At 44.2% G+C, this 22,897-nt stretch overlaps 1 protein-coding gene across 1 annotated transcript; it reads right to left on the bottom strand.

Annotated features, from left to right (window-relative positions):
- Positions 1 to 1,012: 1,012 nt before the first annotated feature.
- DEGS2 (delta 4-desaturase, sphingolipid 2) lies at positions 1,013 to 19,272 on the bottom strand. The gene is made up of 3 exons (XM_074148588.1): positions 19,191 to 19,272; positions 9,236 to 9,978; positions 1,013 to 2,757 (listed from the first exon to the last, which is right to left on the bottom strand). Exons 1-3 carry the CDS (start codon positions 19,270 to 19,272, stop codon positions 2,614 to 2,616), a joined length of 969 nt encoding a protein of 322 aa, XP_074004689.1. The 3' UTR covers positions 1,013 to 2,613.
- Between the last annotated feature and the right edge of the window lie 3,625 nt (positions 19,273 to 22,897).

Below are 22,897 nucleotides of genomic sequence, written 5' to 3'. Positions count from 1 at the left end.
TCACCTCCACTCTGACCTGTCATACAGCTCTTTGTACCTCCTATTTCATCTTGCCAGAGCATTCGTATGGCCACACAACAAAGGGGATCTGGATTAATTTTTAAGCAAAGAGAATAAAACTATACATAGCCCCAAGTGTTCTTTTAATACAGACCCGTTTGCCCTGTGGTTACAAAAAAAACCAAACCTGCTTCTGCAGACTTCACTGGTAGAGGCAAGGACAAGTGCCCACGGGGAGGACAGGATCACAGCCTTCTCCAGCAGCACCCACACATATTGGAACTCCACTTGCACCACACATCTGCAGGCACCTGGCTTCCAGCCACTTCAGATTCCCACCAAGATGGAGGGTGCAGAGCAGGAGGGCTGTGGGGCTGCCGGGAAAAAGCAAGGTGGGACTGTCATGGAAATACTGATGGGAGGCAGGATAAGAAGCTATTGCCAATTTTGGCTACCCTCTATTTACACCACAGCCTCTGTGTCAGGCTAGGCTGGTAATCTACAGACCACACAGGTGATCGCATCATGGAAGAGCTGAGTAAGGGAATTACAGAAAGGTGACTCTCCATAGAGGAGAAGGACAGTAGTCAGATGGAAGAAGATAGCATAATCTTTATTATGGTTTTTATATTAACTTGCGACATTGGCCAAGCTTGCTAAGAACATGGGAAGTTGAATATGTGATCATGGAGTGGCAGCAACACTGAAGCAAATTAATTAAAAAGTGAAGCTCCTCACATGAACACAAAGAACTCAATGGTGGTTCCCACACCAAAGCCTCCTCGTCTGGGAGAAAAGGTACCTGAAGAACCACTGAAGTCTGAAGCGTTAGAAGAAATCCTGTTCTTCCTCATCTTTTCCAGAAGAGAACAAGACCAAAACAGTATGTGTGAATGAACTGGTGTTCAGCCCCTGCATCACAAAGGTATTTACCCAGACACCCAAGGACAGGCTCAGCTGCCCGGTACACCAAGCTTGCTCAAGGACAGACTGACTCATTGGATCCGGTGCTGTAGGAGAACGGAATGAAACTGTGTTTATTGAGGAAATCGGGCTTCCCAGGTCTAATGGCATACTTTGAGAGACCAAAAGCAATGCAGAATAATCCTTTTCTTTGTTACAGACATGATTTTCCCGAGGAAAACAAAAAAGTCATATTGTTAGAGGGTTAGGGTATACGAGGATCTTCATAGATCTATTCTCTTTTAACCACTTAGTAAGGGCAGAAATAAGTTGTCAGCTGTCCAGGGTGGAGGGAAGTTATAAGATGGCATCTGAACTCCTGACTCCCAGGATATCGTTATGCTTGGAGAAAGGTATGGTAATTAAGGGTTTTGATGACACATAATTATTGAGGGTAGCCAGAAGTTGATAGTCAGAGAGGACAGGCAGAAAGATTTATTCCAGTGGGTAGACACGGCAGATGAAGGTTAATGTGAATAACACAAAGTAAGACACCTAGGGGGAGAAACAATCCCAGCACCACGTTCCCTTAATACCCATCCCCTTAGCCCCGCCAGTGACAGCTTTTACATAGTTGGAGTATCATGTGCTTCCCAAATGTCAAGTCGGTGCCCCTTGAATGATAGAACGAAAAACTTACAATGATTCTGAAAGCAATTAGGAACAAATACTACCATAATGTCTCCATGTCTTCACTGTCACATACTCCTATTCACAGAAAGGGCTATAATACAGAGAAGACCAAGAAAGATGATCAGGAATAGTAACAATCTTGGTAAGCAGCAATTAAATCTAGCACCTTCCCACCCTCAGAAGGTCTTATAGTGGGGAAAAGTATGAGAAACCAGAAATTATGAATATTATTGAAAAGGTGAGTGAGGAGGGACCACCCAGTTCCTCTGGGGGCACATCCAGGCTGCTGATCAGACAGCAAGCAGAAGCCTAAAGGAAGGGTTTCTTCACGTCACACTTCATCTCTGCCACTTAGCAACACTGAGCATTAGATCTTAAGAATAGAAACGGATTCAGAAAAAGTTTACACAAAGTCCTGGAATAAAGGTCAAACAGCAGCTACTAAAATAATGATCAAAATGTACAAAAATATACACATATTTCATCGCATATACAAAATCTCTGCTACCAGCCATTGTCAGAAGTAAGATATTAGATTGAGCTAAAGGCACCCTTGTGTTCTCCAGAAAGTATCATTTGCTGCTGCATGCTGGTCCTCCTGGCTTCTAGAGTCCTGTGCACGCAGAGCATCCACACCTAATCTGGCACGAGGAGAAGCTAGTCCTCAACTACACACATGCGTGCTCGCACATACACGCACCATTCTCTGTTTCAGACCAGGTCAAAGCTCACATGTGGCCCAGGAAGTTAATTCTAAGCCTAGACCAAAGTTTCACATAATCATAGCTCACTCTAATCTAGATTCTAAGGGCTACATATACAAATATCCTTTATTAAAAAGTATCAATAGTCTGAAATAGTGCATCCAACTGCTTCATTTTCACACTCATCATCTTGGTCTAAGGAGCACACACTGATGCTACTTCAGCACACACAAACATCCTTCTGCTTCTGCAGAAAACTCAAGTCATTCAAATGAACAAACAAAACACGGATGCAGCAGGCGGAGTTAATCCATTAGCTTTCTTTCGCCAGCTTGCATAGTCTCTTAACCCTTGAATAAGGGCCAATAGTGTCATCAAAAACAAAGTCCCAGAGAACTCGAATCCAGGACTGGTGATGTGGGAGGTTATCGTAATATTCTGCTGCAATCTTCTTCACCTGGAAGAAGAAGAGAGAGAACGAGCCGTTTAGCTGCAGAGTCAGGTGCGTGTCAGTCTTCACGTACAGATCTGATAGCACAGCCATAACCCAAAGTTACTTGTTACCGCTTGTGAACTTCTGAAGTTCAGCCAAACGAGCTGTACTTAAACACATTTAGATACTTCTTAGCAGATTTCTGCTGTCAGTTTTGCCTCACCATGTCAGAAATTGAAAGTTGATGGATCACTGCCTTCAGTCAGAACTATTTTCTCTCATTTGGGAGGTGGAGGGATCTCCACAATGAGATGACTAATCCACCTTATAAATTGTCAAGACTCCAACACACTGTATTTAAAGCCCTGCTTGCCACTCGTTATACTCATCTGCTGAGGGTTCCGGGTAGGAAAGAAATACCAATTGAGAACATGCCAGCCACAGCCTTGCCTACACTTAGTTCTCTTTCCTCCATTCTGCTACCGTGATGTAAATCTGAGAGACGGGTTCCTCCAGCAGGCAGAGGAAATTGCAGGGGCGGTCCATTCTCTTCAGTCTGGTGTTAAAAATGGTGCAAGATTCAATATTAGATCATGAGTCCAATAAAACTTCAGCCCTGTTACAAATCCCCAAGTCTTAAGAGTGTTGCCACCAGAGAAGCATTGCGCATTGTTGGGGATGGCGCTGGTAGTAAGGCCAGAACCAGAGGACAAAGAGGCTTCAAACCTGGCAGGTTCAGGAGGCTATGAGGATCCCCAAGTTATCATTAGCCCCTGCTCCAGCTAGATGCTCTGCTTTTTGAACACACTTATGAAGCAGCAGAGTCTGTTAACTATCGTACACCTGTACATAAATTTCTTGGGCATGGTTTTATTACAGCTCCACCTCTTAGACAAACAAAGCTCTGTTCTAGAGTAGCTTGTCCTGCTGGACAGCATGACTTGTTGCTTTAGAAACCCTGCAGAATTTTAAAGCCAGCTATGCTAAGCACAGTACGGACTTCCAGTGATGAGCAAAATAGTTACACAGAAATTGTCATCTGGGAGGAGGGTCTCATCAGCATTTGAGGTGTAATGGTAGAATCTTAGCACAGCGTTTTGGCTGTCTGTGAAGAGGGGAGAATCCCAGCAAAAGTTAAATTATAAGCCAGTACCGCTCACCACCAGTTACCTCATTAATTCAGCTTCCTAGCAGACACTTCCCAGTGAGGTAGGTTGGGTGACGTACAAGTTCCATTAAGATCTTCTACTTTTGTACCTCAGCTCCTATGCACTCCTCGTGCTCATGGCATGGTAGTCTTGTGTTGGAGGTGGAAGATTCAGTTCCGGTCTGACTGTATTCCACCTTCCACTGAATACCTCTGATATATAATTCCCTATATCCTGCTTTAAAGTGTTGGTCTGTGCTTCAAATGTGGTTAATTTTCAATGGGGTTCAGATAATATCAGCATTTTCCCTTAGAGGTATTTGTTAATGACTGGAAGAAGGGCGATTTCCAGGCACCAGGTAAGATCTCTGGAGATGCAGATTTAGCTCCTTCTGTAACAAGTCAGAAATAATTTAATTTGGGTTTTGTATCCTCCCTTTTCCTAGCTGGGTAATTGAAATATCCAAAGGATGAGAGGGAGGACTATTTAGACCGTGAGCTCCCTTGAATGAAAGCCACTAGTGAGGCCTTATGCAAACACACAGGGGATCTCAGATACCCAGCCCCCAAAGCTTCACTCCAGCTCTGATGTGGTCATTCCCTAGCACACTGCTGCTTACAGACCTTCCCTCCTACTTCCATTTCAGAAGTTCTACCTGAATTTTGACTAGCAACAGTAATTCAGCCCTCATCTATACTACCCAAGTTCATATGGCAAGTCTACCATTCCCCTCTTCTCCAGAGCCCCCATATATTTCTTGCCCAAAGAAACAAAAGGTCTGGACCAGACATGTTTTCTCAGCTCTTTACATTATTCTGCAGAGCTCTTGATCATGTTAGACTCTGACCACCACGAGGGCTTCAGAAAGTCTTTCCGTATTGTCCCTCGCATATGGAAGTGGAGGGATGGAGATTCGCAGAAAACAGTTCAGCTCCTAGGAACAATGTCTTAGGCAGTGGCTGTGCCCTTCGGCACCAAAGGCTAACTAAAAATGACCCCAGTGACTAAATAGGAAAAAATTGTTCAGAGAAGAGGCCAATAAACAGCCTATGGTTGCCCAGCTATGCCCAGCACAGTCCAGTGCTGTCTAGCAGTCTAGCACTGGGCATAGTACTGAAGAGCTCAGGTGGACATATCATGCAAGTCTGGAAACTTGCCCTTAAATACATTCCATACACATTCTGCAGTTGTAGTACAGGTATAAACCAAGCACCTAGAATACAAGTATTATTGGATAATTAAGATGATTGATCAAAATACTCAGCAGTGATTTTGAAGAAGGTCATACACACCCCATTCTGGGAGCTGGCAGCCCAGACACAGCTGGCAAGGTGCTTGCCAGCATCAGGTGTGGAGGAGTTGCTTGTTCACCAACCATATCTGTTTAGCACCTTCCTGCACAGTACGGTGGCAGCTCATTCTGAATGAGAAGCCTGGTATGAGAAGCCCACAAGAGGTGACCAGGCGTGTGTTACCCTAGACCAGTGACTCACATGTACACAAAGTAGTTCTTTGATCTTCTTGGCTTGGTGCTGAGCAGCACCTTGTGCAGAAGGCAGGCACCACCTGCACCATCAGCAAGGTCCCTGTGCTCTGGGCAGGAAAACTGTATGAGATGTTCATAAGCAATGGATAGGAGAAGGTAAACTGAAATAAAGTGTTTTCGACAAAGGGAGAAGAGGGAAAATTTAATTAATGCAGTTAGAGGGAGAACTTCTGAAAGGCAGGTGCATGTTCCCATTTTGCTATCATATGGCAGGAAAGAATTTTAAAAATTTTTTCTCTTTTACAGTGGATCAAGACAAAAAAGTTTCCTGACAAAACCACTTAATCTCTTTTAATTTGTTTCAGCATCTCCATATGTAAAACAAAATTATCTCTTCCTTACCTACCAGAAAATTCGGGGAGTGTGTGGGTGGAGTGAAAGTAATTGGTTTTTAATGCATATTCCCTTTTAAATACAACATTGAAATACAGCTGTTTAGTTTAGGCTAAAAGAGTCATCTTCCACATTGCATTCTGGGTGCAGTACAAAACCTGCGGAAGGCAGTTTCCAGCTAGCAAGTTTTGCAGCCAGATCACAGATCATCTCAAAGAAGATGGCACTGTGTCAAAGCATTCCTAGATCCTGCTCCTGACTTCCCCCTCAAGCTTTCCATATTGCATTGGAGATCATCCATTTGCTTCAATTCTTCCCTCCCTTCCTCCTTACAGATCTCAACTGTAAGTCTTAACTCATTGCTAGTTTGTGCATGGAAAGTATCATGGAAGGACAACAAGAGATCACAAAGTCTGCAAGAAGCTTATTAGGCCCTTGGCACCTGGTATATTGAGGGTCTTCAAGTAGATCAAGGTGGCAGGTAAGAAATCACTTCTTTTAGACTGAAACTTTGCTTCTGGGTTTGTGCTTGTGGAGCACAGCAATGGGATCCCGATCCTATCCACTGTATTAGGCGCAAAAGTTAAATGCAACCTCATATTTCACCATGGCTGTTACAGAGCCTTTGTCCTGGGGCTGTATGGAAGCTTGAGATACTTATGACAAGAAGCTGAAAAATTATGTTTAGAATGCTAGAAGGCATATTACAGAAGTTCCTTCCATAGTCCTTGACCGGCGGGGGAGTGCTCAAGCTAGCCCTCCTGGCTGTCACAGGGTTAATGGAATCTGCAATTCAAAACCAGCACATCTACCGTGTTTTCCAATCTTGTCTGTCCAATAAATCTGGTTTCATACCATGTCTTTTCCTTTTCCCACAAACTTAATGAGTAACTAGTTTGCCTCTGGTAACACTGCAGTTTTTATTGCAGTTTGTAGGAAGAGTACTGACTTCCTCCTTGTTCTCCTGTCCCCTCTCTCCATAAGTATATTCAATCCTTCAGACAATGAAGAATGGATCTTCTTACTCACTTGGTAAATAATGAATATTTTACAGTTATAAGGCTTCATGCATAGACTAGTCTAGTTGTATGTCTATAGGGTTTTTTTTTAGAGCAGGTACCTCATTATTATGTTAAATTTCATGGTCTCTTGCAAAATCTCTCATTATACTAGTGGGACAAGTTCTTACTGCACACTCATGTCACTCATCTGTAATATCTATAGGCTTACAGCACAGCCTAATTCTTCCTCTTTCAAATCTGTCACACTCCTAGGGTAAAGGTCTTTCCAGTGGCAAACACATTACTCAGAACATTCTGAATGAGACACCTGTAACAAAGGACAAAGCTGAATTTACTTTTCTGATAAGCAAGTGGAAGAGCCAGTTACTTTCCAAGACTAAGATCCAGTTATCCTATGATCCTATTTCTCCCCTGCTATCAATCAGGCAGGAATCAAATACTTGCCAACAACTAAAAATAAAAATAGCTATACTGAGAGGTCATCCATATTGCACAATTCAACTATTAGTTCAAGTGCTTAGGAGACCAGATCTGAAAAAACTAGACTTGCTGAGTGAAGAATTTTTGGGAGGTTAAGCAGAGGAGACCAAGGGGTGATTTATACCCCTACCTGTTATGAAGTTCAAACATTAAAAGTATCCAAGGAGGAGCTGTCCCCTTATCTCCTTCAACCAAACGGGCAGAGAATACTTCTCCTCAGTTTGCAGAGAAGAATAACCAACTTCCTTCAATGGACAAAGGCTTTTCTACAGTAACTGTTACACCAAAGGATTTTCACTTCATAATAGATTTTCTCTTGTAATTGATCACTCATCAAAGACTCACAGTTTTCCATATAGTTCTGTCAGGCAACAAGGATTGACAAGCCTGACATCTCCTCCACCAGCAGGGCAAGTCCCAGTTGCCCAAGAGCTAGAAACACAGAGCACAAGCCTATGAAATTCAACTAATAACTCTATCCCCTTTACACAGGAGGGCAGACACTTCCAGCTGCTGCACTGCCTCGAGGAATTAGGCTGAACTATTTGTGATGTGGGTGGGGAAGGGCTTTTCAGGTCTCAATCAGGTCTGGTGCAACAGTCCCAGCAAGTTCAATTAGTCACTCACCTCCCTCATGTAAGATGCAGAGCTAACCTCCTCCTCTTCTTCTATTTACATTTCAGTAATCTAAGTATCTAAGCCTATCTAACAAGTTTGAACATTGGAAGCTAAAGCTAAGCTCATACACTTCCCAGCCGAGCTATCGGGTGTATCAGCAATGGGAGTGCCTGACAGGAGAACTTCACCTGTGAATGGGGGCTGCTTTACCGGCTGCTCTGAACTCCACCAGGAATGGCCAGCTTCTCCAGGACAGACCTCCAGCAGTAATAAAACAGAACTACAGGCTATAGAGAGGCTCCCCACACTCTTCTACACCACAAGAAAATCTCCTCTTGTTTTGAGTCTCCTCTCACACAGTGTTTCTGTGATGAAGAACGTTAACCCGTAAGGCAGGGTTTGCCTGCATGATAAAAGTTGTAGAAGTTATGCAGTAGTGGGGAGGTCACAGCTCCTGAACCTCAGCCTCTTCAGCTCTACCTCCACCTCATGAGGGTGTTACAGTAGTAGCCCCCAACCTTGCATTCAACCAGAGACAGAAGATGTTTCCTTCCTACTATGCCAGAGGATTTGTATGTAGGAATAACACTTTGAAGGCACGTACCTCTAACACTGTGAGCACCTGCCAAGGAACCCTTGTATTAAAACCCAGAAGAGCAGCTACATACCTGGAGGGAGATTGAAAACCATTCCTAGACACCTGGGCTTTGCAAATTTGATTCCCACAACTGATAAAACATAAACAAAAAGGGACTTGACTTTCAAAAGAGGAAAGCCACACCACTTTCCCAATGACAAATCAGGCATCCTCAGTTTCTGTGGGTGGGGCAGAGCTAAAACAAGTCATGTAGAGTGGGGCTTTATTTTCTAGTGCTATATGTGTCAGGCTGGAACATGCCCCGATACTTACGTCACCTCAAAAATAGAAGGACTTTTGTTTGATGATAATCAAGCAATATAGTTAGCAGATTGATCGTTAGACAAATTTCAAGTAGTAATTGCCACCTGTCTCACTTTAGATGGGCCTTTAAAATTTCAAAGAGATGAAACCTGGTGGCTGAGGGAAAGAAATGGAGAAATTTAGAGCGTTGTTGGAGGATTTTGACATGCAAAAAGTATTCCTTGAACCCTCTGAGGCTCAGATGTTCTTGTTTCCATCAAATAAACTAAATACTACAGCAGTTTTGCAGCCATTTCTCTCAATCTCCTGCTTAAAATGAAAGCATTAGAAAAAAATCCCAAAGCTTCCTTTTTCTTTTTTAAAATTGATCCATTGCTATGATTCGGAGTGATTTCTTCCCAAAGTTTAGCAGCTTTTATAAAAAACCGATTCACTCGTGCAATGCCATGCTTACCATTGGCAGCCTGCATCCAGGAATGCTGGGGAAGTCATGATGCTCCATGTGGTACCCTACATTAAAGGTGAGCCAGTTCAGAGGTCCGTAATAAGAGTATGTCTCATACCCTTTCAAGAACATATAGTGTTCTGCTATGAAGTGCCCAGAAATGGGATGTAAACCCATGCAAAGAATTGTACCTGCTATTAAGTAAATAATAGGTTTGAGCCCCCAAAGGTAGTAAATTATAAGGTCTATAGAAAACTGGACAAGAGCATTAAAAATTTCCATCCGTGTAATTGCTTTGGGGTTCACATACAGCGGCCTCAGACTGTAGAATAGAGGTTGGAGGAAAAGCCAAAGCAGTTTCCGAAGTGGCGTACAGAAGAACCAGCCTTCAAAGTCTGTGGGAATGTCCACATCCAGGCTGTCCCCACCAAGGTACCGATGATGGTCAATGTGGTATTTTTTGAAGGAGGCAGAATAAGGGATGCCAATCGGCAAGTTGGCAAAGACTGCAAACCATCGGTTCCACTTGGCCTGCTTGTTCCCAAAGGCGACGTTGTGTGAAATATCATGGATGGCTAGGGTCAGAGAATGGTTGATGCAACCCCCAAAAGCATAAGCCCAGAAGAAAATCCATTTCCAAGATAAGTCTTTCACCAGGTAGCATGCTAGAAACTGCACGAAAACCATTCCAGATACAATCCACTTTAAATGTGGATCCGGTCCCATCAGAGTCTTGATCTCTGGATACTTTGCTAAAGGGAAAAATACAGAGAAAGCCTTATTAGATCACAATTAGGTAAAAATAATCACCACTGGCACTCTATTTTTATCATGGTATGTTTTATGAAGTGGCAATTCCAAAGCAGGGTTGCCACTACAATGAAAGCTTTCCTAATGTGTGGGATCCATTCCCACTGCTAGCATCATGTCCAATTGTGACTGATATTGAGATATATATATACACACACACATACACAAAAATAAAATTTATCCTGATGGTCAATATATGGCATCATGTGCCTTCACAAGGATGAGTATTACTATGCCAAAACCCACCAGATTTAAGCTCTAAGAAGCACCTTCTGTCAAGTTTTTCATTTCCCTTTTTATTTTGCCCAATCCAGTTGCTGTTTTCCGCAAAAGGGATACAACTGCCTTCTTTGTAGCCCTTTTCATACTGTTGCTTCAGACATACTTAGCAGTGGAAGAGGGCTGAGCAACAGGCTTGCCAGGTTTTGCTCTGCAGTCAGATGACAAATATAGCATTAAAAAAAAAATAATTCCTAAGTAGTTGAGTGTTCACCAGTGCTTACAATGTGTACAACTCTATGCACATGGTAACATCACAACTAAGTCAGTAATGCTATCAAGAGCTTGTGAGACAAACATTGTTTCTCTGTTCCTATTCATTACCCTGTTCCCAAGTCACACACCAGAAACAGGCATGAAAGTCACATCAATAATCACACAACAGCTTCATGCAGCCTCACAAATACTGCAGTACAGCCTCAGAGAGACATGGACTAGGCTTGCCCGGTCTGACCTGGGTCAGGACAGGACCAGATTACTGATCTTTAGTTCCACTGGCCATTCATTTGTCCTTTTAAGAAAAAGAAAATACACAGAGAAGTACAGCTTATCTTCTAGGTGCTGTTCATTGCTTCAGGTCCCTTCTTTACAAACCCACACTTCTCGCATCCAGTATTAACTTGCACATGAATATTTCCACCGTTTTATGGCTTTTACCTACCCGCTGGCCTCCCTCCTCTTACTCATACTCTGCATTTCTCAATAATTACAGCTTACGTAGATAAGACTCTAGGACAAGTCACTCCTTCTGAACCCTGAGGTTACACAGTGTGTCCCTGTAAGTTTGATAGGCCTATTTTATGAATAGAAAAGTAAATATCTGACTGTCACTGTATGATACCAATGCAATAAAAGCAGATTATAATGATTTGCACCTATACAGCTGTATATACTATAAACAAAGGCGGGAGACAATACACAACTTCACATGACCTTGCAAGCAGTAGCAGGCACTGGGGGCAGAACACAGAGAAGGTTTTTATAGAAACAAACCCTGAAAATTTTGCAGAAAGTCAGAGAGATGAAGCACTACAGGAAGCAGATTGAGCTGCTCATGTTCTGCAACCTTTCAGACAACTTTTGGGCCTGTTGGCCAACTTCAGCCCAGCTTAACAGAGGTTAGAGACAATAAAGATTAGACAGGCATTGTGGAAGATGGTGTGAAAAGGGATATTCTCAACTCTTCCCCTTGTGAGGGCAAGGGGGCAAAATTACCATGAGGAGTATTCAGGCAGGGGAGAAATTTTCTAAGTGGGTGGGAATGCCCTAGTAAAAGTTCACATCTTTTTGAAGTCAGCCAAACTTTTTGATAAAAATCTTCAGAAAACACAGGGGTTTTGGTTTTGCTGTTTAGTTTTTGTCCTTGTTTTTGTAGCTTTTGGAATGAGTTTTCACATTAGAAATGCTAGCGGGCTAGAAATTGTTCTCTGGTACCTAGACAGGTACCAAAATTTTACAAAAAATGCCAGGATATCTATTCTAAAGAGTAACTTGATAAAATGACCTGGTCAGAAAAATCTGTTACAGTAATAGAATCTATTCTATAATATAAGAAATACCAGAGATAAGTCACTGCAGTCATCAGAAGAGATGAAGAGATGTAAACCAACCAAATCTGTTCCTCAGCCTGGTAAGATTTTGACCAAAAAAAATTTTAAGGGGATGGGGAAACGACTAAGAGATGTTGTATGTTGTAGTTTGAGACAATGGAAGTTTTGGACCCATTTCTTTTTGTTGCAGCTAACAAGGATTGAAGGTTACATTTAAAAGGTTTCAGAGTAGTAACTTCCAACCAGCAGCAACGGTGTCTGCAGGCAGCAGTGCAGGTGGGTTGCATTTATCGCAGGTGAGAGCTATTAAGTAACTTGCTAGGGTTTAATATTAAATGCAACACATGATTAACTCCTCTCCGACAGTAAATTTTTGCATACTTGTTAAACCACAGTAGTGTGTCTGTTTATCATTAATACTGATAAACCCTTCCCGTTTCCATGGCACAGGGAAACCCTGGGGTGGCTGGCAAGCTGGGCTGGTAGGCTCACTGGAGGCTAAAAGCCCCGCTGGTGGAGTAGCCAGCCAGAAAGCGTTTGGTTCAGGAACGCTTCACATGCAAAATGTTGACCCTTTCAATACCTGAGGCCAAGCACTCTTCAGTGAGATGCATTTAATCTCAAATTAAGTGATCCCGATGACTGCAGTTTGTATATAAGGTGATGACACAAAGATGTATCTCATTTTTCCCTCGTGTTCATGCCTTGCATTTAGCTGAAGGAATACTAGTAAGGCAAGATGGAGCACTTAGAGTTGAAAACCCTGTAAGGCTGCTGTGACAAATGTCTGCAGGTGATCAGTTGGGCTGTGCAAACCAGGGCTCTGTAGACCAGTGGCAGCCACCTCCACATCCCAAAGGCAAGAGAGAATCAGACACGGGGCTACTGTGCAGTGCTGAACTGGGAACTTTAAAGGACTTTCAGACCTGTGGCAGCCACACAATAAAGACCACCTTTGTTTCCTATGAGTTGCACTTGGAGAAGTAAACAGACTGCTAGAGTCTCACCTGCTCAAAGATTTTCATCATGCTGCTCTTTCCTGAATTGCTTGTGTTTTGGTCTTCTTGAGCACTTTTCCAGTGTAAAAATGACCAGCTTCTATACGATCAAAGTCCATTGCTTCCCAACAAGCACGGGGTCATGATGGCCATAAAATGTAATCTATAATGAGTTCTTCATTATGCACAATCATGGCATCGAAAGGGCACAGGAATAGGAGGAAAAAACCCCAATATTCAAACCCCCACACAGTTATGTGACCACATTGGACCAGGATTTGCCCTTTAGAGTAGAATAGGACCAGGACAGCTCCAGCTACTCTGATGCTTCCGCTGCACATTCTCCAGCCTCCAGCTCATTGGGAAAGTCTGTTAGTTCAGCCTGGCAGACTGCTTATCCACATATGCTGCTTCCAGCTTGTCCATCATACTGCCATTCAGAGGGTGGGGATACTGGTGTAGATGTACAGCAGTGCAGAAGCATGACTTTTCTGTCCGAGCATACCACAAAAGCAGTGCAAGCGCTTTAGTAGTGGTGGTACCCACTTTAGTGGGTAGATGTAGTTAATTCTGCCCAAACAGCTCCACAGTCTCTATAGCATAACCTCAGAGCAGTTGAAATCTGCACCACAATGACGAGAGACAGCATTTCCCTCTTGTACAACAGTCCAGAGAGAACAAATGCTCCAAGTATATTTTAAGAAGCGTTCATGATTCCCAAACAACTCATTTACTGAATTAACATTTCACAGAGATCACTCTAGTGTTGTGTCTAAGCATCAGTCACCTTTCTAGAGGCACATATCACTCTGAAACACTACTGACAAATTACTCTAACTACACACTTTTTTCCTTAATTTTCCTCTCTGGAGATCCAGGAGCACTCACCATAGCCCTACAGTGATGCTTAGTTAATTGTTTCTGGAGAAGCTGTCAGTCACTAGGTCTTGGTGTTCCTCCTCCTCAGGAGACAGTGAATATTTTGTTCTGAACCCTCACTCATCCTCTTTTCCCACTGACAATGCTCCTGAGATGACGGTTTGGATGTGGGCAAGTGGGAGCTGTGCGCAGAGGTGATGGAGGTTGAAAGGAGCAGCAGCCCTGCCCACAGCCATGGGAAGCTAGTAGTAACAAGAGAAGAAATCTTATTTCTTCATATTCCTGTATTTTGACCACAAGTGCAGTATACAGGTATAGTCAAAGTGGAGATATTACTTAGTATAAAACTTCTAGAAGGCCTTTTAAAGAAAAGGCAAGAAAACCCCTCTGTGATGCTGCTATGTGGACTATGTTCTATCAACTATGAGTCCCTGCCAGAACAAATAAGAGACACCAGGCACAGGATGTTAGCTTTACTGCCTCATGCCCTATGCTGGAGCTGATACATGTACCAAAAAAATAAAGAAAAGAAGTCAGTTTCCTGACATGATAGAGTTTTGCTTTCTAGCAATTCATCTCATGAACATGCTCATAAACAGCACAGCACACTTGAGTCCTCAGCACAGGACATGGACCTGTTGGAGCGGGTCCAGAGGAAGGCCACGAAGATGATGAGAGGGCTGGAGCACCTCTGCTATGAGGACAGGCTGAGAGAGTTGGGGTTGTTCAGCCTGGAGAAGAGAAGACTCCGGAGAGACCTTATAGCAGCCTTCCAGTACTTAAAGGGAGCCTATAGGAAAGATGAGGACAAACGTTTCAGCAGGGCCTGTTGTGACAGGACAAGGGCTAATCACTTTAAACTAGAAGAGGGAAGATTCAGACTAGATATAAGGAAACAATTTTTTATGATGAGGGTGGTGAAATGCTAGTGCAGGTTGCCCAGAGAGGCGATAGATGCCCCATCCCTGGAAACATTCAAGGTCAGGTTGGATGGGGTCAGGTTGGACAGGGCTCTGAGCAACCTGGTCTAGTTGAAGATGTCCCTGCTCATTGCTGGGAGGGTTGGACTAGATGATATTTAAAGGTCTCTTCCAACCCTTCTATGATACTATGATTAATTCAAGCCATACATGAGCCAGGAAACAGGTAGGACACAGAGAGGACAACGTACATGACAAAAGCTTCTGCCTTTGAACAGTTCCCCGCCCCCTCCAGTGTCCAAACTAATAAGAAACCTTTCTGGCCCAACTAATTGCACTAAATTTTTGTATATCCTTGTATATGTGCAAGGATAAGGGTCTTAATCTTGTATTTGCCACCCACAAGTTCCTAAATTGCTTTATGCCAGCTGGTCCAAGGGAGCTGGGTCACCTAGAAGTGGCCACCAGAGGCAAAGCACCACAGTGGTGCCACACTGCCGGTGTTGACAGAGATAGATAGTGTCAGCACCTCACTACGACAGCAGCTACGACCTCCTTGTTTACGCTTGTTTATTAGCTGGTTCAGAGTAAAGGGATGTAGGAATGCAAGAAAGAGGGCTTCCAGCTCCCTCTGAAACAAAAACCTGCAACGTGGAGTAAGCCGAAGCCTTCAGTTGCACTTAATACATTTCCAGCAGAAGACCACAAGCACCTAAAATGGTGACTTTCTGCTCATGTGATTTATTTTATAGGTGATCCCCACTGGGAACTGGCATGAGCGCTGAGATAGCAGCTATTCTAAATGCGCTCATCAGAGAACATGCACATCAGTGGCAGCACTGTGCCCACGTACTGCAGCATAAAGGGGAAACAGACTCACAGGTTCTTTGCCAGAAGCGTATGTAATTCAGAGCTTTGATTTAAGCTAAGGTGATATGCATCTTGCGCATCTCAGTAGGTACGATTTATCAGAATTTTCATAAATGTGAAGTTTAAATAGCCAAGAGAAGAGTCAGCTCTTCCAGTCAGCTCTAGACTAATCTCTAAATAAGTGAGCAGAGCTGGAAGCTATTATACTCGAATCAGCTAAATGCTAAAATAAAATGGATTTTGGCTTTTTTATTTTGTTCCACCTCTCCCCACCCACCCATCCACCCCACGCATAGGCTAACATCTCAGCCTTTCTACACGATAGAGCATATATAAAACACTCGCACCATCTCCACTCCAAAATAACTTGCCAAAGAACCAATTATATATTTATTAATTGTTTATTAATTGTTCTTGGATGTTAGATCACATTCAGGAGCTCCTAGCCTATCCTGAGCAACACTGATTCAGCCCTCATCCTCAGCAGCAAACAAGTGCTTCCCTAACAGGCTGCCCAGAGAGGTTGTGGAGTCTCCTTTCCTGGAGATATTCAAAATCCACCTGGATACGTTCCAGTCCAGCCTGCTCTAGGTGAACCTGCTTTGGCAGGGAGGTTGGACTAGACCTCTGAAGGTCCCTTCCAACCCCTACAATTCTGTGATTCTAACGATCCTATGAGGCAAGATGTTTTCTGACCAGCCTTCAGTAATTGTATGAAGCTAGATCCAACCCACAGCACAAATAAGATCTCATTCTTTTCATGCCACAACATAGTGCTCATTGCCTGCCATTGGAAAACTGCTTGCAGGTGAAATGACCATTCATTGTCTGCTTATGGTGTTACCAGCATCTGAGCAATGATTTTCTTTATCTTCTCTCAAGTGAGAAAAAACACCAACACTTCCCACTGTGCAAGACCATAGTTCTCCAAGTATTTCAATCCAACAGACCCTTACTGCTACTGAAGTAGAAATCCTATTTCGACTAGAAGTAGATATCCCCTTTGTGTTATCCCCTGTGTTGTATCTCCCTCTAATCAGATGAAAAATAACTTTCTTCCATCAGGTTAGTTTTTAGCCAGGTCTTTTCCTAACACAGATCACTGCAGCATTACACAAATCTCAGTCCTGACACAGGACAGTAACAGGCTTTTCATAAACAAGAGGGTGAGAGAACAGCAACAAAACAATTCAGTTCAATAAACTGAAAAGCGTGAATAACATGTTCAGGAACGTGAATAACGTGATCAGGGTCGCAGTGCCAGCTTGGCAAGAGATCTCCACCGTAACTTAGAAACAGCTGGCACCTAGACAGTACCAAGCACAAACTACATATTAATACCTAGAGTCTAAGAGGAAGATACTACAAAGAGATAAGAGAGAAAGTATCACCTCTCTCTTGCGCAAAATGTTGATGTATTTGCTGCTATAATTATAGCCGTGAGAAATCACATCCCTAGTAGGTTCATCTACTGCAACAGTGTCCTGCCATAAGCTAACTTCCAGCCAGTCCTGTTGATAAACACAGCTCATAGTTCTGCTGCTCAACTGGAACAGGTTGCCCAGAGAAGCTGTGGGTCCCCCGTCCCTGGAAGTGTTGAAGGCCAGGTTGGATGGGGCTTTGAGCAATCTGAGCTAGTGAAAGATGTCCCTGCCCGTGGTAGGGGAATTGGACTCATGGAGTTACCATTCAGACATATTGTCACCCACTACAAAAATCTTATAGACACCGGGGCCACTAACTCTCAAGCCAGGATATACAACTCTGTGACAGACCAGTTGCTCTACAGAAACATATTGGAGCAACAGCTTAAGGAAACACCACTTATGTGGAAAGAAACAGCCTTATGTGCTTGTCAGTTTGCCCATATTTTTTTCCTAATGGATAATTTCAATTTACATTTAAATCCAAGTAGCCATGCCTGACATTTCAAAAAGCTGAGCCTAAACAGAAAACAATCAAGTTTCAGTGCTTAGCAACTAAATCATTAACCTATTGAGAGGAAAATACCTCCTTTAACAGCATGGAATGCTGTCCCCAAGGTATCACTATATACAAAAACGTAAAATACGTGGATATTTATGGATATTTGTTCATATGTATGTAAGATTCTTACAGTGCACTCCAGCTCAGTAGACACTAGACACTTTGGTCAGTACATACTCTAGATACCAGGGATTTGCTGACTCTCAGGCTTTGAATAATACAGTGATGATCATTATACCAATATCATATGGGATATCATGATCGTTTCAATAACTTTTGGTAACATTTTGGTATTCAAAACACTAGTTTCATGATCCATTCTGCCTTGTCAGACACAGATTGTTCTGCCCACATCTTCCATGTCTCTCTTTCCATGCTGTATTTCTCTACGTCCTTCCTTCTGCTCCCAACAGCTGGGGCAGAGGGAGCTGCAAGGAAGCAGATGGACCTTGATTCCAACTGCCTGTTCTGAACCCAAAGAGACTGGGGGCAAACCCTCTGCAAGTAGGCAGTTGAAAGGTCCTGAAAAGAGTTTGCTGCAGCAAGGATAAGGAAGTCCAACTACTCCAGTACCTCCTTACAATACAACTTCATTATGGTTTTCAGTCCCTGTTCTATAGCAAGATAAGGAAAAGAAGAGAATAGCGAGGAGAGAGACCCACCATACACACTCCTACCCGTAGCTCACCAAAACATAGTCCCCTTGACCGAGCGGATGAATAGTATGACACCAAGAAGCATCATTTTCTATAATAACATATTTGACTCTCTACCATGATTACATAGTAAAATAATTATTATTTTCCTGCATATAATCCAAACCTAGACCAGGATATTCCACCACCACAACTATACCAGACACGTTTTTGTAATTTAGATTAATCTATGAGATTGTGGAGGAGTTCAGAAACTACACCCAATTATCATAGACCCTGAGCAGCACATCAGCCACAAGTCCCAGTGCCTTCCTTTCTAAAAGATCTTTAAAAACTTTATACTCATTAAAGGGAAGGAAAAAACCCCAACCAAATAACCCAAACAAAACTGGGGAAGGGTGGGTGGATCAAAATCTTCTTTATTAATAAAACGTTGAAAAGATGTTTTCAGGAGATACGCAACAATATTCTGCAGCAATTCTGAATTACTAGTTCTTTTCAGAAACTCAGACCCCCGAACCAAAAGCAAAAACCTCCCAACCCATCACACTCATGTTCGCAGACAGACGCAGCCTGTACAACATGAAAATACAAGAGTGTACCTTGTCCCCGACCGGCAGCGGGGACTTTCGGTCGTTCTCTAGCAAACGCTCAGCCACATCCTCATTTATTTTATTGCACTACCAGGACACCGGGAAAACCTGCCTGCAGGAGGGCTCCCCAGTCACCCCCGTCCGGTGCAACAGGGCTCCCTTCAGCCGCCGGCGCCCCCGCCGTGCCTCTCCGCTGCCTCCTCCAAAAAGCGAGGCGGCGCCGGGAGAGTTTGGCAGAGCAGCCCCTTCCCCCCCCCCCCCCCAGCCCCCGACGGGGAAAACACCCCTCCGAGCTGCAGCCCCCGCTCTCCGCAGCCCGGCCGGCACCCACATCGGGGGAGCCGGCACAGTTCCCCCCCGCTCTCCCCGTCCAGGGGTGCGATCCAGCCCGGGCGGTGGACGCTTCCCAGCCCCTCGACGTACCCAGGATCTCCTTCCTGCGCTGCGTGTGAGGCTGCTCCGTGTAGACCCACTCGAAGTCCCCGCGGGTGACACGGTTACCCATGGCTCCCGCTGCGCGCCGCGCCGCTCCGCTGGGCTCTTATAGCTCCGCGCCCGGCGGAGGGGCGGCTCCGCCCGCCTCCTGCCTCCGCCCCGCCGGCTGCCTCTCGCCTCCGGCGGGCACCGGGGCTGCGCCCCGACGGCGCGGCCGCGGGGGGAGCCCCGGGTGCGCAGGGAGCTCGGGGAGCTGCAGAGCCCCCCTCGGGTGTGCGAGGAGAGGCTGCGGGGGGAGAGGGTGCCTCAAGGCTGGCTGTGGGGCAGGAGAGGTGCGACCGGGGTTCGCCGTGCTATAGGGGCCTCGAAGGTCGCCATGCGATGTGTGTGGGGTGGGCGGTGGTTTGCAGGGCAGCAGGATCCCCATCGTCCTGCTGCCACCACCGTGGGGCCCACCGGGGCTCAGCACAGCCACTACAGGCATCCCCTCTGGGGACAGCCTCAGAGAACACGGGGGTCACCAGCACTGCAAGTCTGTCCCCAGGCACTTCCAGACAAGGCTTTTGGAAAGCAAGGGCAGTCCAAATGCCATAAATCTAGTGCCGCAGCCCTAGGCTTACCCTGTGGCTTACAGGGCAAAGACCAGCCATGTGAGCTCCTCCCACGGGTGGAAGACCTATGACAGCATGAAGATGACCAACGCCTGACACGCATTCCCTTGGCCCTCTGACAAATCCTGTGTGAGCCGTCCCAGTAGCATCCAGCCCTTGGCTGAGTCACACTTCACTCCTGGGAGTCTGCGGCCCATTTCCCAGGTCTGGTACCGTCTCCGCTGAAGTAGCAGGAAATCCCACTGCTTCCTTGTTAATGAAGCCAGGCAAAGGGCCTGCTAACCTTAAAACTAAGGTAACCCTGCTAACCTCTCTAGGCTCTCTGATTCACAGGGAGAGGAGTTACACGTGTTACATGGTAGTGTTTCTCCAGACACACAACCCAAAATTAAAGTGCTGCTCTTGTTGCCACTATGCTCTTTTGCAAGCCCATACCTGAGCTGATCTTCAGGGTTCATTGTCCCTAGCATTACTCCTGCCACTGACAACATCCCTTTTGGATCAGCTTCACACTCAGTAGACAATTTTGTTTCATCCTTTTTCGATATGAATCTCTCTACCTTCCCCCATACTCTTGTATCCTTAAAAATGCCTATCACAGTGGGAATTTAAAAGAGGTAAAAAAGTAGCCTTGCAAATGTGAAATGTAAATATTTCCCAGTGACAGTTTTTGCCTGCTAACATGGGCGGTACTAGCACCTCTTCCTTTAGTCTAGTTTAACTATTTATGACTGTTTGGTAGCACAATTGCATGAAACGATATGGGTTAAAAAAAAATAAATAAGAAAAACAAGAAAAAGCAACAACCCACAAACCCAAAACACTGACACCTGACTGCAATAAAGGTCCAAAGCAGGTTGAGTGAGTGGAAGGGGTATGGTGTAGCCTATGAATGTATGGTGCAGCTTCGCCCAGAGTAGGAGCGGGAGTTTAACCACTTTGCTTTTACAGGTCAGCTCTCTGTAAGTACAATGGTTTCTTCACCATTGCTCCAACATGAGGTTGGTGTTCTCCCATGAAGTTGCAGTGCCCAACCCAGTTAATGGACTGTTAATCCAAGTTAAGGTTATTACATGTTTCTATAAGGAAAGAATTGTTCGGGGAGCAGATGCATCGGTATCTCAGCCTAAACCTTTAATTGGCTCAAACGTTTTGGCTTGTTGACAGTATCGGTGGAGAAGCCAAAGACGACATGAACGTGATGACACCCTTCTGTCACTTCCTGCTCAGGAGCGCTCAAGGTGACTAAAAAAGCAAATTAGTGGGGCAGTCCATGCAGAAAGAAAAGCAAACAAGCAAAGAAAACAAATATGACTTCATCCTCCAAAGTTTATCCAATAGGTAGTGCTATTGCATGTGGAAAATTAAGTATCATCTCCTTTGCAGGCAATGGCATTGTCTTCATGTAGCTTATTACTATGGGCTCAACCCTACCACATGAGAAGAACAAAAAGTTTTTCTGTCTCCAGTGAGCTGGCATCCCTCTTTTAGGATAGAATTTCACGCTTTATATTTCTATAATAAACCAAACAAATTATACTAATTTCAGAGTAATTGTGAATGCCAGACAAACAAGAAACGCCAGCTTTAGACTGTCTTCTAAAATTGGCAGAAGTATTATTACCCAGCTCTTGACCATTTGGCACCATTGGTTTTATAGCAACCTAGTAAAGTGCAAACAGGCTTACAATCATTCACAAAGGAAAAGGAGGGGGGGATTTTAATGTCACCCGGTAATAATAGACCTTCTCATGAATATTATAAAGACCATGAACTCTAGAGATTCACGTACTCACTGCACTTTATGGCAATTTAAATATGCTTCATATGGTCAGGTTCTCCCAGCTGTACCCTTCCTTTCTTCAGCAGTTTCCTGTGTTTGTTCAGGATTTCTAACTGTTGAGAAGCCTAGCTGAGAGAAATTCCTAACACACTCAACAGGAGAAGCCCAATTGCTGACTCTATGCAAGGTACCATCAAATATCTCATTTACATAGTTTTAAGTACACATCACACTCACCTCCAGCACCCCAGCTGGCAATTTCCAGGGTAAAAAAAGACAAAAATCCTTTGCTCCGCTGAGGACATGACCTACAATACGCAGCTCTGAAACAAACCATACTGGTCCTCTTTTCCACGTGGCCAGGCAGACTCACACTTCCCCACCCAAAAGGTGCCTTTCCACCAGGTGGCTTCCCAGCACGAGCACATTTCTGCTAAGCAACCCAGCTACTTCCTCCCTCCGCTTATTAAAAGAACAGGTGACACAGTAAATGCTGCAGGAACACCTGCACACGTTTCCCAGTGGCTATTGCCAGCCTGAGGAACAGCCTTGGTATTTGAGGTATCTTAATTCTGCCCTGGTGTACAGGCCTTAACCCCTCTTCTTCTGGTTTCCAGAGACTAATCTTTTTTAAAGTTGATGTTCTGGAAGTAAAATAAAGTTGCTTGGTAATTTTATCTCTAAATAAGGTGTTTTCTCCTCTGAATAAAGAGCTCCATGTCCCATGACAGACTTGTATTTTCATTTCCTGAATTACCTAGTTTCTTCTCTGTCTGTATAAACTGGGTCTTCCTGAATAGTCAATTTTATTACCTGAAGAACACATAGCTATATATTTGTTAGTTTAGAAAACAAGTTGTGGTCATTTTGAATCGGGTGTCGCACTCTGACGTGATGTAACTAGTGACAAGGTTTACAATGTGATGTAGTTTATTGAACAAAGTCAAATTTTCATATGCAGCATAGTTCGTAGATGAGCCACATCATCAACACACACACACCCACTGGAGTTAGCTCAGGAGAAATAATTCACCAACAAGCCCTACTTTCTGCCTTCTCCTCTTACCTGTGCTGACCCTGCCCTGCCTCATTAACCCTTTCCACTGGGTTAACTCTATGCCAGAGCTGTGAGTTGAATTGCCCAAGCAAAGGTGCTGAGGAGCTGCTGCAACAGAGTCTTAGGGGGAGAATGACATTTTCCTTTTGCCAGTGGTAAACTGTTAGATACATTTGGTCGTACTACACGTAACCCACCCTTTATGCAATAGGATGGTTTCATGTCAGCTCGTACAACAGCCATG

Source organism: Numenius arquata, chromosome 6, assembly GCF_964106895.1.
Source record: "Numenius arquata chromosome 6, bNumArq3.hap1.1, whole genome shotgun sequence".
NCBI lineage: Eukaryota > Metazoa > Chordata > Aves > Charadriiformes > Scolopacidae > Numenius > Numenius arquata.
The sequence above is the reverse complement of the archived record's forward strand: the minus strand, read 5'-3'. Positions and strand labels throughout refer to the sequence as shown.